Below are 14,519 nucleotides of genomic sequence, written 5' to 3'. Positions count from 1 at the left end.
GCTTAAGTGATAGTGACAACAGAATTCTTTTAGAGCTATACCTGCCAAACTATATCTCTATCTACCTATCTATAAATATATGTATGTATTTAAATGGAGTTAGGCTTCGTTAGCTATTTTTTTTCTTTAGTACTTTTGAACCTATACTCAAAAGTTAAAGGAGGAATTTTTCTTTCCTGTATACTGTCTTTACCTAGTTTTTAAATCAAGATTATACTAATCTTTAAAACACAAAAAATGTCTAAAGAAAAAAAGTTTTTAAAGATGATACTAGACTTATAAAATGTGTTTGGCCGCTTTCTTGTTTGTACATTTTCAGCACTAAATCCTTTCGATTGTTCATTGCAAGTTTATAAAACTTACCTATCAAACCTTCTGGACCTGGACCTTGGGGTGAGGAACAGGGCAGGAAGCAGGATAACTCAAGAGAAACAAGTTCACCTGTACGTGGTATTGTCTATTTCTCACCCCAAAGAGACTCGGCCAGCACCCTGATACTAACACCCACCCACCCTTGTAATACTGGGCGCAAGCGCAGGTTTCCCTGACTTGCAATGTTGATGGTAATTACATCCACACAGTAATCTTCCCAGCTTGCCACAAGGGAAAAGAACTTAACCCAGATGCTCCCTCCCAACATAGTCCCAGACTCTCTCTGACCGGGCTGCATATTCTTCCTCTACCAGGTCATCACTGCCTTCTCCCTCCCCCAGGGCTTAGCATAGTTTTTATTTTAGCTCTTCAATTCTATTCTTACAAACCCAGCATTGATTTTGAAAGAAAACAGGTCATCTGTGCTAATCTGTCATCTTGTTTTAAGAGCAATCATGTATTTTATGTGAATGATATTTACATCAATGGCAAGCTTACTTTATACCAGCCACTTTAAAATAGGTTCCCTTCTGTAATTCTCACAATTGGACTATGAAACAGGCACTCTTATTGTCTCCCTATTTTTAAGATAAGGAAATGAGACTTAAAGTTTTAAGCCACTCACTCAGTAACACAGGTAATAAACGTCAGAGCAGAGACAAAGATCTGTCGTAGATCGAGAAACTTCTACGGTGATCAACTTCGTACATGGCACAGGTATAGACATAAAATATAATTGTCTTAAATCACTTGGGGTAGTCCATATACAGAAATAGAGACTCCAGTTTGAATAAAATTGTTCTTTGGAAACTAGGTAATATCCGTATTCACCTCTGGCAATAACGGTGAACAGGTTTTGCTGTTGACCCCTTGGGAGCCTAGGAGGTCTGCTTCTCAAAGCTCTTCTGAAGACATCCTCTAAAGACCTCACAGCCCCCCCATTGAGTTCCTGGAGCGTTCACCCAAGATTTAGCTTAAAGACTGACTCCTAATAGTTCCAGAAATGTAGGAACATAGACATCATCTTCCTACGTTCCCCTGTGTGCCACCAACACCACAGATGTCATAGTTTCTTCATTCTTCCCCGACCATGGAACAGGTGTTTCTCTCAAATTCCCACTATCATTCTGCTTCTTCTCTTCTGTTTTTGCTTCTCATCTGTTGAGTATTATTCAGAGATGTAATCTATTACATTAGAGAAGGAAATTGTATCATGGTTGGTCATTAGGAATAAAATGTATAAAGATAGCATATTTAGGGTAAAGCATACCAATCAATGAAGTATTTTGAAAAGCCAGAAAAACATGGGAAAATTGCACAGAGAAAGAAGGTGAGCCAAGAGCACAGTGGGCCTTTGGTCATGGTCCCCTAGAAGCTGAACTGCACATGTAGAAATAGGACCCCCTTCCCATGGTAATGACATTATAACTAGGAGATTTGGTTCCCCCTTAGCTTTTACTCTTTGGAATGGCTCAACTCCCTATGCTATTATACAAAGAGGGTTTTTTTTGTTTTTGTTTTTGTTTTTTTTTGTGGTACGCGGACCTCTCACTGTTGTGGCCTCTCCCGTTGTGGAGCACAGGCTCCGGACGCACAGGCTCAGCGGCCATGGCTCACGAGCCCAGCCGCTCTGCAGCATGTGGGATCTTCCCGGACTGGGGCACGAACCCGTGTCCCCTGCATGGGCAGGTGGACTCTCAACCACAGCGCCACCAGGGAAGCCCGACAAAGAGGTTTTAATTTTTCCTCTTTAGGTATTTCCTAGAACTTTATTACCAAGTTAGAATTTCTAGATCAGAGAACATTATCGATTTTGCTTTTGCTTTTGCTTTGTGGATTTAGTATACATATAAAAGATGTGTTCTTCATTTTATTAGTGTTTTGTGTTTGATACAGAAGAAAAATACTATGTTCAGTTCACAAATTATATTTAGATGCTATTTATCAGAGGTGAAATACTGGGTGGTATAGACCATTGGTCTGATCTATGTTAAGTATATCATGGGTCTTTTTTTCCAGTCCTCTGTGTAGTTTTATACAGGAACATGGGAATAAGAACAAGGGTAAAAATCACAGTGGATTCAAAGAGTGAGTTTCCTACATACGTTAGGTTTCTGGTGGACTCTAGACAGATTTTTTCATTTCAGACATCTGCATGTGTAATTAATGTTATTGCTGTATTTTTTTCTTGTTACTCTGGATGTTACCAAGGCATGGAAGAGTAATCACAGAGTATTTGTCCTAGAATATTTGGCTTTCACTGAGGTATTAAAATGAGAGGACTAAACTCTTTATCCAGTAGGTGGCACTCTTGGTCCTCGGACCCCAGCGTTCACAGATGAATGACTGTTCCTTTGCATTGGTTACAGACCATAACAGAATCCATGCCACCGATGTCTTACACGCTGTTTGGTATCTTACGACACAACCTATTCCCGGCCTCTCAACTGTGATTAATGATCACGGATCAGCAAGCGATTCAGGTACGTATGAAGTCCCTCTGTGCTCCCTTGTAAATTATGGGAACAGAAGAGTGTTTTTTTAAAAAGGAAATCAAGACAAATGATATCAGTTTAATACTTTCTTAAAAGCTCTATTATCTTCATTGTCTCTTCTCAGATTCTGACAGTGGGTTTACACATGGACATATGGGCTATGTATTCTCAAAAATGTGTAATGTGCCAGATGATAAATACGGATGTTTGTCTGGAAATATCCCTGCCTTGGAGTTGATGGCCCTGTATGTGGCTGCAGCCATGCATGATTTTGATCACCCAGGAAGGACTAACGCTTTCCTGGTTGCAACTAGTGCCCCTCAGGTAAATCTTTCAATTTTGATCAGGGGAAATAATTCAATTTTGAGATTTCTCTGAAGGAAATTAATTTTATAAATTTGACTTTCACTTTAGCTCATATTCACTTGGTGCCTGTTTATATTTAGCCCTGAGATAAAATTCTTAGAGACCATGCTCATTTTGAAAAGATATCATGGTTTGTTCTAAGTCATCAATGGTGCATATGCAACTTTATCACCCATGGGGATCCCTTCTCAATTTTCTTAGGAAGAAAAGCCGCTTGAATTCATGTTAATGAACTTCCCCAACAAAGAAAATCTGACCTATACAAAAATTTCTTTCTGAAAAGATTAGAGAACCAAATCTTTCTTAGTTCTCTAATTTAAGAATTAAAAGTTTCTTTGGATATAAATTTAAGACTATTAAGAATGTAAGGCTCCTTTGGATATAAATCCCATTCCTTTGAGATATATTCATTATAACAATTACTATTCTTATGGCACTTTTATTGGTTAGGAAGAATTAAAAATCAATTTATTTCATTCACTTAAGGGAAATTTTTTACCTGAACATAGTACTCCCAAAACAGTAACTTTAAAGTTCATCTTGGCATGTATTTAAATTTAAGTCCAATATTAATCACTAAGTATTTAGGCATCTCCATCTATATAATTAAACAATAAGCTTCACCTTGATTTAATCAGCTGGACCCATGTTACTAAAGATCCCAAGATCTTGCTTTTCTTTCTAGAGGATCTAGAGGCCAATCTAGTCCAGTACTCTTTTTTTTTTTGGTCACGTTTGCTTTTGGTCTTTTTCCCCATTCTCCTCCATTTCCACACCCTCTCTTATAGACTAGTCTAGAATTTTCTTCCAATCTGTATACAATACAAATATCCTGATTTTTTTTCTCACTGCTTATTTTAATTTCTTTCACTGTGCCGTTCATACACCAGAGCATATTTTCCCTAAATATAAGCAAATCCTTTTGCCAACACCATATACCATTCAATTTTCCTACACATGCATGCATTTTCACTTGCCTCACTTGGTATCTCACGACACAACCTATTCCCAGCCTCTCAACTGTGATTAATGATTACAGATCAGCAAGCAATGATAAATTAATATTTATTAATATTCATAAAATATCAATTTTCATGTCCTTGGTCTTTCTTTTTTGTCCTTATACCTATTTTCCCCTCCATCTAAATCTACCACACTAGTCTCCAAGCATTTTTTAGGCAACTTCCTTTTCCTTTGCAGCTTCCCTCAGCATTACTAGAGAATTTCAAGCAAGTAGATATTTACTATATACTTTCAATTAGTAGACAGGGGGTGATATTTCCTATGGCTGATTGTGGGGTAAGAATCTTTTGAATTATGGGCTTCTCAGGGAGTCCATTCCTCTGTATTAGTTATATGTATTTAACTAAAAGGAAGTCACTCTTATTCTAGCTGTGGGAAGTAACTGAGTTACTTCTTAGGAATATTAATATATTTGCATATTTTAATATTTGCATATTTTAATGGTTAAATTCCTGTGCCCTGCAAAATAATAATAATAATCTGATAAAAGCTAACTCTAAGCCCTTCAATTGCAAGAATTTGAAATAAAGTTTCAAGGAAATGAAATAACATTTCAAGGAAATGAACTTTATCTTAAAAAAAAGGAAATTTAACCAAGAAAAGTAAACAATGTACAGCAATAAGTGATTCTTAATAACTAGATGTCACAAGATTACATTCCTGTGTTCCATGATAAAGGTGGATTCCAAAAGCTTTGCATATTCTCATTTATTTTTGTTTTTTAATTTAAAAAGTTGAACTCTTCACTCTCGTCTTTGCCTAGGCGGTGCTCTATAATGATCGTTCAGTTTTGGAGAATCATCATGCAGCTGCTGCATGGAATCTTTTCATGTCCCGGCCGGAATATAACTTCTTAGTTAACCTTGACCATGTGGAATTTAAGCATTTCCGTTTCCTTGTCATTGAAGCAATTTTGGCCACTGACCTGAAGAAACACTTTGACTTCGTAGCCAAATTTAATGCCAAGGTAACTAGATTTGTACCAGTCTTCATTTTCTGACCGCATTGAAAGAAGTCATGGAATCAAAGTGTTGAACAAAACTCATTGCTGTCACCTCATATATGTCAAATGTGAAAATGAAAGGCAATGAAATGTTTAACCAGAAGCAGATATTTAGGCATTGCTCCCAACCTGGAAACCTGATATGCTGAGGTGCTGTCTGTATAGATTATACTTTGCATTGCAGAGAAATAATAGAATTCTAATTATCATTGTGTTTCTGTTTGATTTAATTTGCTCTCATCTCTGTGAAATGCTAACAGAAATTACCTGGCAGTATTAAAGGTCAAAAACCTGAAGCAGAATTTCAAACATCAAACATAAATGCCCAAATGTTAACTCAAAATTTCTTATTCGTAGCCACATTATTTTAATAGTAATTTAAATCCTATGTTAATATTAAATAGCATTGCTTTTCAATTCCATAATTAATAATTATCCATCATTTGTTATTTTACTTTTTTTGGTGAGCTATTTTACTATTAATTTATGCAAGCCAATAACATTATTTGAAACAGCTGAGATGTTTCTCACTACTTGGCATTCTAATCTGCACATGGTAGGAAGACAATCAATATTCTGTTGTTTATTCTCCTGTTCAACTTTTGCTTTCATTGAGTCAGACCCCATTTTAACTTTGTCCCTCAAACAGGTGAATGGTGAAGTTGGAATAGATTGGACCAATGAAAATGATCGTCTACTGGTTTGTCAAATGTGTATAAAGTTGGCTGATATCAATGGGCCAGCTAAGTTTAAAGAGCTTCATCTTCAGTGGACAGAGGGTATTGTCAATGAATTTTATGAACAGGTAACTAACTTAACTATTTCTCTTAATCCATATTGAGGCTGCTCATAAATTCCCTAAAGCTTCCAAAAGCTGTAAAAGCGTGATCAGTCTATTTCATATTCATGCTACCATCAGAAAAGGCACTGGCTAATTTTAATCAGAGGATTTAAAAATGACAAAAATTGGACTAAACTGTAAGCATAAAAACTCTAAGATAAAGTTATTTGCAAGTATTAAGTAATAAATCGCCTTTCCCTGGACATTTTTTATTTTTTTTTTGCGGTACGCGGGCCTCTCACTGTTGTGGACTCTCCCGTTGCGGATCACAGGCTCTGGACGCGCAGGCTCAGCGGCCATGGCTCACGGGCCCAGCCGCTCCGCGGCATGTGGGATCTTCCCAGACCGGGGCACGAACCCGCATCCCCTGCATCGGCAGGCAGACTCTCAACCATTGCGCCACCAGGGAAGCCCATCCCTGGACATTTTTAAAGAAAGATTAGAAAGAACTTTTTTGAGCATTAATAGGACTTATATATAAAATAAATGTTTGTGCTTTCTAGAAAATAATGTATTGCCTTTCCTCGGAATAAATTCATAATCAATCCTGAAATATTGAATATAGAAAAAATGTAAAGGAAGGAGAAAATCCAGTTATAATAATTCCACTACATAGGCATAACCATTGTTGATATTTTGGTATAATTCCTTCATTAATGTTGCTAGGTAACTTCTGGTTTACAATCTGATATTTTTTTTCCAGAAATGAATCAGTTCAAAGTAAACACTTATACAGTAGTACTGTTAAACATAGATAAATAAGAATATCAGAAACTATATAATCACAGAAGACATAATTCAACCCAAAGCTGGGTTGAGGTAGCAACTTTAATTGAGGAATAAATTACTTTAAAATTTCTGGCAGCCAAGGCAAAACAAAAGGAAAACATTATAGATTATCTATTTGTTGGATATTTATATCCAGCATTGCCTTTTAAGATGCATTTATATTCTGACTTATACTCTAATATAAGGAACAATGACTAGTGTGATAAGAAAGGTCATCTACTTAGACATTAAACCATTTCTTGTATTTCCCCTTGATCAGAAACAAAACCCTCAAGATTACCAAAGGTAAATAGCAACAAAGCAGTCTGATAGGAATCTTAGTAATGTGGGGAAAACCTCTTAGCAGTCCAGGAAAGAAAGACTTCACACATATGCCTGGGTTCTTGCATATTTGTAAATTTTAGGTGCCAAGGGAATGGTGACTTTATTTGTATTTTACACTCTCCTTGTCGTTTGCCTTTCTAGTTAACTGTTCCTGCTACATTCCTATTTCTAGGGTGATGAAGAGGCCAGCCTCGGGTTACCAATAAGCCCTTTCATGGACCGTTCTGCTCCTCAGTTGGCCAACCTTCAGGAATCCTTCATCTCGCACATTGTGGGTCCTCTCTGCAACTCCTATGATTCAGCAGGACTGATGCCAGGGAAATGGGTGGAAGACAGTGATGAGTCAGGAGACACCGATGACCCAGAAGAAGAGGAGGAGGAGGAAGCACCAAATGAAGAGGAAACCTGTAAAAATAGTGAATCTCCAAGTAAGTTATAGAATCTCTCTCAAATGTGCTTCTCCTAGGATTGTTTTCTTACTTAGGTTCACAAAAAATTTGATGCTTCTCGTGAATTTCATAGCTGAGTCCAAACATCACCTGCTGCAGTGATTATGGATACTCCCCCTTCCCCAATATCATGATAATGGAAATTACAGACTGTGGAATCTATTATAATACCATGTTCATAAAAAGGTATGTTCTCTGTTATGAAGTAAGACAATTAAGTAATCAAAGCCTATTTTTCAGAGTATCTGAATGATTTAGGAATCTCAAGTACTATCTAGACCAGCCATAGGCTTTTCCTGGCTTGCTTCGGGAGAGGTGCTAAAGTGGTAAGAGGTAGTAGTCACTCATTCATTCATCAAATATTTACTAAGCACCTACTCTGTGCCAGGCGTTCTTCTAGGTTGTAAAGACAGAGCCGTGAACAAATCAGACAAAAAAAAGAAAAGAAAAATCGATCAATCCTTGCGCTTTTAGACTTATATTCCAGTCGGGTCAGCAGACACTAAGAAAGACAAATCAGTAAATCTGTAATATGTTAGGTACTGATAAATGCTAGAGTTTAAAAATAAAAATGAAAAGTAAGAAGGATATGAAATATTGTGCAGAAAGATTAAAATCTTAGATAAGATAGCCATGGAGGTCTAAATAAGAGATTCTCTTTTTCTTAAACCTGAAAGAAGCAAGGGAAGGAGTGATCCATGGAAAGAGATGTGGATAAAGCATTTCAAGGAGAGAGGAAAGTAAACCGTGTAAAGGTCCTGACGTGGACACTGGCTGGGTGCTCAAGGAACATCAGGAGAGCTGGGAGGCTGAAGCAGAGGAAGGGGGGTGGGGAGTGGGGACTGAGATGATGGAGGGTTAGAAGATAGGGCTCTGCAGGTCACAGTATGTAGTCTGGCTTTTACTCTGAGTAACATGGGAAGCCATCAGAGGTTTTGAGCAGAAGACTCAGTTGATTCAACTTATGTTTTAACTGGATTGCTTCAGCTGCTGCATTGAGAATATTCTCGAGTTTGGGGTAAGAGCAAGGGTGTAAGCAGAGCAGTGTGTTAAGAGGCTGGTGAAATTATCCAAGTGAGAGATGACTGTGGCTTTGGACCAGGGTAGTGGCAATAGTGACAGTGAGAAATGGTCACATCTCGTCATTGATTTGGAGTGCATCATGTAGCGTTCTAATCTGTTCAACTTAATTGTCTATAAAATCAAGATTATTTTTCTTCACATCTTGAAATATTCTCCACTATTTCTCCTGCCATAGGGAGGAAGCCCTAATAGCATAATTAGGAAAACCAATAACCCTTACAGTGATGTTGCACAAATACTGTTCCTATGTTCATGGGAGTATAGTATGTGGTTCCTACCTACCTTCATAAAGGAAGTTCAGTCTTAATATTGATATTTTTTCAAGGCCCTTACCAAAAATATTACCAATGAAAGACATTATGATCATTTTTTCCTTTTTTTTCCTAGCACAGTCAGGGAAATGCATGACTTAGTTCATTTGGCCATCTAGGTAAAGAGATATTCTAACGTGTGTATTAACCTATTTTGCCCTCATATAAGGGCCCTGTCATAAGCTCACATAAGCAGAGATCAAGAACTCATTATTAACCATAGACTGGTGAGATGGGGTAAGTTTGGCTTTAGGTCAGACTTTTGCTTAAGGTCTAACCCATATATTAAATTTTATACAGAATGGGAGGAAAATCAAAAGTTGTTTTCCTTCAATATTCTATTATCAAAGTAATTTTATTTTATTCCTCTGATGCTTATCAAAAGATGTCTATTAAAAATTTTGTGCTGATCTTGGGATTCAGAGGTAGGAGCCAAGACAGGATTCATGGATTATTCATTTTCTCATTTAATAAACATGCATGAATTTTATATTTTTACTTTTTTTTCATTCAAAGAGCCAGGTAATTTGCTGTCTGACTAAGGACTGGACAGTTTTTCCACTGAATGTTATTGGAAAGTGTGGTCAGCTTAGCCTCTGGAAAAGCTTTGTTCCCGTGGGCCCTACTTGATTGCTATTTGAACTCAAATACATTGAAGCAACACATACATAATCTAGGCATCAAGAATTGAAGAACCTAGGTTAGGAGATTTAACAGGCTCAACTTGTCAGCATTGGCTTTAGCAGCAAATACAACAACCAACCAAATATTCGATTTGTCTCTGTTCTGTAGGGTTGGGTGGCCATACTGACTCTCAGATTCTGATGTGTTACTCTACTGACCTTCCCATTTTTAATCAAGCTCACTAAAGCAGGAATGAGAATTCTGTGGATTCTGTTTACTAATGGCTTCTAAAAGTCAACTGGTCACCTTTATGTTAAAATTTAAAACATCATCAACAATGATTTGATAACCATAGCTTTTGAAAAATTATATTTGAACTATCCCTTTATAGCCAAGAAAATGATAAATCTTGGGCAGTGTTAGTATCTAGTAAAAATTGGCCACATGGAATAACAGAATTCTAGAAATGGAAGGGGAATCAGTGATCATCCAGTTCAGCTGCCTCATTTTACAAAAGTCAAAACTGAGGCTCAGAAGTAAGACAACCCAAGGTGTAGATGGATTCCACAGAACCAGAAAGGAAACCCAGGTCTCCTTGTTTAAACCCCATTGTTATTGACTCTTAGTAATTTTAATTTCAGGATTCATATTGACTGAGATGGTTAACTTGATTTAATCTGAAACTTAGATTTCAGAAAAAAATGTAAATTAAATATGCACTGATAATTTCAGCAATTTGCAAAACTTGGAGATCTCTCAGGAAACACAGAATAAAATATTTCAATATGGTGTCCTGGGTAAAGAGGGCATTTTTTTCCCACCTCATAATTAAATTTGAAAGATTCCTACAGCAAACTAAGAGGTTTCTAATGAAGTACTAAGCTGCATTTAGAGTTTGAGCAATGAAAGGATCTTTGTTCTCATTTCAAAAGGTTCCAGTGCTGAACAATTTGGCTCTCAATACAGGCATGTTTTAGACCACCTGCAGGCTCTAATCTACGCAAATTTATTTGGTACAAACTTTCTTCTACGTCACCTTATTCAGTTTAATTCCAGAGAGGTTTATTGCTCATGTTTAGCAGCATTAATAAGAGAACAGCTGCTCTAATGGGGGCTGCCCTGAAAGGAAAAAGAGAAAAGTTGAGCTTTTGTTAGCTTCTTCCCTGTGAATGCGCTACCGTGAACGTGTATAACTTTTGGATGGAATAATCACCTTGAGCAGTAGAGCATGTGCTATGACTGATTCAAGTCCATCCTTCCCCCAGCGATCATCTGTAACTCGCTTGACTCAAAGGATTAGGTTAAAGAGTATATTAACATGTAAAGATTGAACTTAACTACAATAAAAACAATGTAGAAATAAACAAGTAGATAACTTTGATAGAAAAGTAATTTTAAAGGTTTGCTCTTAAAAATTGAATGGATTAATATATTTTATTGATTTCTATAGAAATAATTCAGATTTTTTTTTCCAATTTTATTTTATGTATATATTGCCCTTGTTAAGAATCTTATAATTGAAGAAATTGGTGTTATGCTCCAGGGCCCCATGCCCTCTGCCTGTACACATGCCCTTCACATACCTAGAATGCTGCCAGTCCATTCTTCACCCAGTGTATTTAATTCTCATAATTTACATCTCAGCTCAAGTGTCATGTTCTTTGGAAAAAGTCTTATCTACTCCCTCACAGGTTGAGTACCTGATGTTGCCATACTTTGATGTGTAAGAGAGAAATTGCACTGCATACTTGTTAAAAATGGTAAGGAAGACTTTCTTCAAGACTATTGCAATAGGAGAGAGACATTGGACTCAACTCCATTGAAAACAAAGGCAGGAGAGTTTTTACACGCTGGAATGAGCTAAGGAAAAAGTACTGAGGACCTTAAAGGGGAGTTGGTCAATGTGATGAGGCCATTTTTGTTTGCTAATTGGTGCTTATTGAAGTTAGGCTCCTTCCTACCCACAGAGATTGGTGATAGGGACCCTATCTTTCTTAATAATTGCACTTCAAAGGGCTGGCTCCCAGGTCCTTAAGATAGATGTTTCCTGGGTTGTCAAACTGGCTAGAGGCTGGGAGAAGATTTATCTACATTACCAAGGGGCAGAGAAAGAATTTGCAATTACAAGTTTTAGATCAGGGTCCTAGAGTCTGGAAGAAACCTATCTAAAGTTTAGTGAAGATGAGGGGAACATTAAGGCCATCTTGGTCACTTATCTAGGTCCATCATAAAACATAGCATGTGTATTTCAGTTTTGATCTTCTGGGCCCTCTCGCCTATAGACGGTAAGCTCCTTTAAGGCAAACTCTGAGACTCATTGGTCTTTGTTTCCATAGCATCCAGAAAAATGCTTGTCAGTTAGTAGGTGATCAATATAAGCTGATTGTTGGGTCCATCTCATGAATAAGATAATGAATATAGTAAATATTTTTTAAAAATTCTTGCTTATGAGTCTACCTGTATCCATTTCCCCCCACCCCCACCCCAGCATTCATCCAACTTAATAATTTCCTTATGTGACTATGGTTCAAAAGTAATTCAAAATAATTTGGTGTCCTTTTTCTGAACTATGTTTTAAAAATTGATCTTATCATATTTTAAGGTACAAGAAACTTTTTTAATAATAAAACTGTTGAAGGAATCATTAGCACTTCCACAAAAATTTTGGTGGATGGCATATCTCATAGCAATCAGCTTTTTTTTGTTGTTGTTATTGTTACTATTTTTTTCTTTTGTTTTTCCTTCCAGATTTTACATGGTAAATCATTACTACTTAGTTAAATAAATTAAAATTTCCTTGCAGATCATCCTGGTAACTTGTACTGTTAACTCTTTAATGTAGTCTCAGATCAGAATTTCCTGTGGACCACGTTTTCATACCTTTATTATTTTTATCATCAATCACTTGTCAACACTTCACCATGTACTTGGAACTGTGGAACAGAAACTAAAGAGAACATAATTCATTTAGTAAACTTACTGAATACTAACTAAAGTCTGGAGCTTTGCAGATATATACGCAAAAGGCGGGGGGGACTTCTGTCCATAGAGAAGTTTATAATCCAATGTGAGAATCTGCCTAACTTCCAAATTCTTGGCCTATGTCTAAAATGGTCACTTGAATGAAGGCACATTATATTCTGTGCTTAGAAAAGAATAGCTGCCTACTTCACCTCTCCACTTGGAGGTCTCCCAGACACTTCATGTTCAACATACGCCTCAACTCTGCTCATCTAATATGCCCTTTCTCAGTACATCGTGCCACTCAGCTGTTCACATCAGAAAGCTCAGGGTTGTCTTTGATTCCTCCCTTCTTTTTTCCTTACATTTACTCAGTTGCCAAGTGCTGTTGATTATACCTCACAAATGTATCTCACATTTATCTACTCATCTTCGTTTCCATGGTCCCCATCCTAGTCCAAGCCACCATCATCATGCAGCATCCTCCCAGCTAAGTCATTTCCCTCTCTTTCTGGCACCTTTCAAAGACTTTGTACAACTCAGTGTAATTGTCCTTACTTGTTTACTCTCTATTTTCCCACTGGAGTCAAAGCTCCCTGCTAGAGGAGTTTGAAATTAATTTTTTAGTCCACAGGAAACAGAACAGTACTACCAAAACTGTCTTTTTTAAAAAATGAATATTGTAGACTTTTGTGAGTTGAATTGGTTGACAAAGCAGAGGAACACGTAACAAGGAATTATTTCAATAATCTAGGTGGAAAACCTTGAGAGTCTGAATGGAGTGAGAGTAATAACTCCAAGAAACAGACAAAACCTTGTATTGGATGTTACATTACCAGATATTAAATACTGTTCACAGTACATCTCAATGATATGTTAATGGTTCATGCCATCTTCCTCTTATTTCCCCACTCTCAAAACTGATTAGTACAATATACACATCAAGTGATGGATATATGTATCCATTTGGTACTTGACCCCTATGAATAAGGGGAAAAAACTGTCATTACTCAACACGCAAATAAGTAGTCTAATTTGGTGTTTTCTCAGGAAAGAAAACTTTCAAAAGAAGAAAAGTCTACTGCCAAATAACTCAGCACCTTCTGCAGAACCACAAGATGTGGAAGCAAGTCATTGAGGAGGAACAGCGGTTGGCGGGCACAGAGGATCAGTCCCTGGACCAGTCCCCCCAGCAGCACCCCTCAGAACAGATCCAGGCCATCAAGGAAGAAGATGAAGAAAAGGGGAAGCTGAGAGGAGAGGAGACCCCAACCCCAAAGCCAAACCAGTGACCATGGATAAATGAGCTACGTTTCTAAACAGAGTGACTTGTCACAGACTCTTTTCAAGCCAGCACAACACTTAGACACAACACTGTAGAAATATGAGAAGATGGGCAAACGGCTATGGCATTTTGGGATTCTTTGCATCTTATGTGTTTATTTTTACAGTGAGGTACATGGTTTAAAAAACTCTCACTCAGAGAAGCTTTCACGTTATAACACCACCAGCTTCTAAGGATTTTTTTAAAGGAAGAAGTATATATGTGTGTGTGTATATAAGCTCTCACATAGATCCATGTAAAACATATTCACAGACACACACGCAGACACACAGACACACCGAAAAGCCAGGATTCCTGGCTCCACGATTTAGTAACATTCATGTTAAGATATATAGTGGTCACTGTGATATAATAAATCATAAAGGAAAAACTAAAGGAAAACAAATTCCAAAGGAGATGGTGCAGCTTTAGCCGGGAAGCAGTGTAGCAAATGTAGGTTACGACTAAGAAGCTTTTGCTCTTAGTACTGAGGGATGAAAGTTCCAGAGCATTGTTTGAATTCTTATACATCCTGCCAACATTGTGTGTGTGTG

General features: G+C 37.3%; 1 protein-coding gene across 2 annotated transcripts in view; it reads left to right on the top strand.

Moving 5' to 3' along the window:
* PDE3A (phosphodiesterase 3A) overlaps positions 1-13,933 on the top strand; it is a gene marked incomplete at both ends in the record, with an annotated part of 307,728 nt that extends 293,795 nt beyond the window's left edge. For both annotated transcript variants that reach the window (XM_079715862.1, XM_079715861.1), the window contains 6 exons: positions 2,742-2,855; positions 2,992-3,191; positions 5,020-5,223; positions 5,909-6,064; positions 7,386-7,641; positions 13,692-13,933. In XM_079715862.1, the coding sequence (XP_079571988.1) occupies positions 2,742-2,855; positions 2,992-3,191; positions 5,020-5,223; positions 5,909-6,064; positions 7,386-7,641; positions 13,692-13,933 (1,172 nt within the window). The remainder of the gene's footprint in view (positions 1-2,741; positions 2,856-2,991; positions 3,192-5,019; positions 5,224-5,908; positions 6,065-7,385; positions 7,642-13,691) is intronic.
* Positions 13,934-14,519: the final 586 nt, after the last annotated feature.

This window comes from Hyperoodon ampullatus (genome assembly GCF_949752795.1).
Source record: "Hyperoodon ampullatus genome assembly, chromosome: 11".
Lineage (NCBI taxonomy): Eukaryota > Metazoa > Chordata > Mammalia > Artiodactyla > Ziphiidae > Hyperoodon > Hyperoodon ampullatus.
This window is presented reverse-complemented; position numbering and strand designations above follow the sequence as displayed.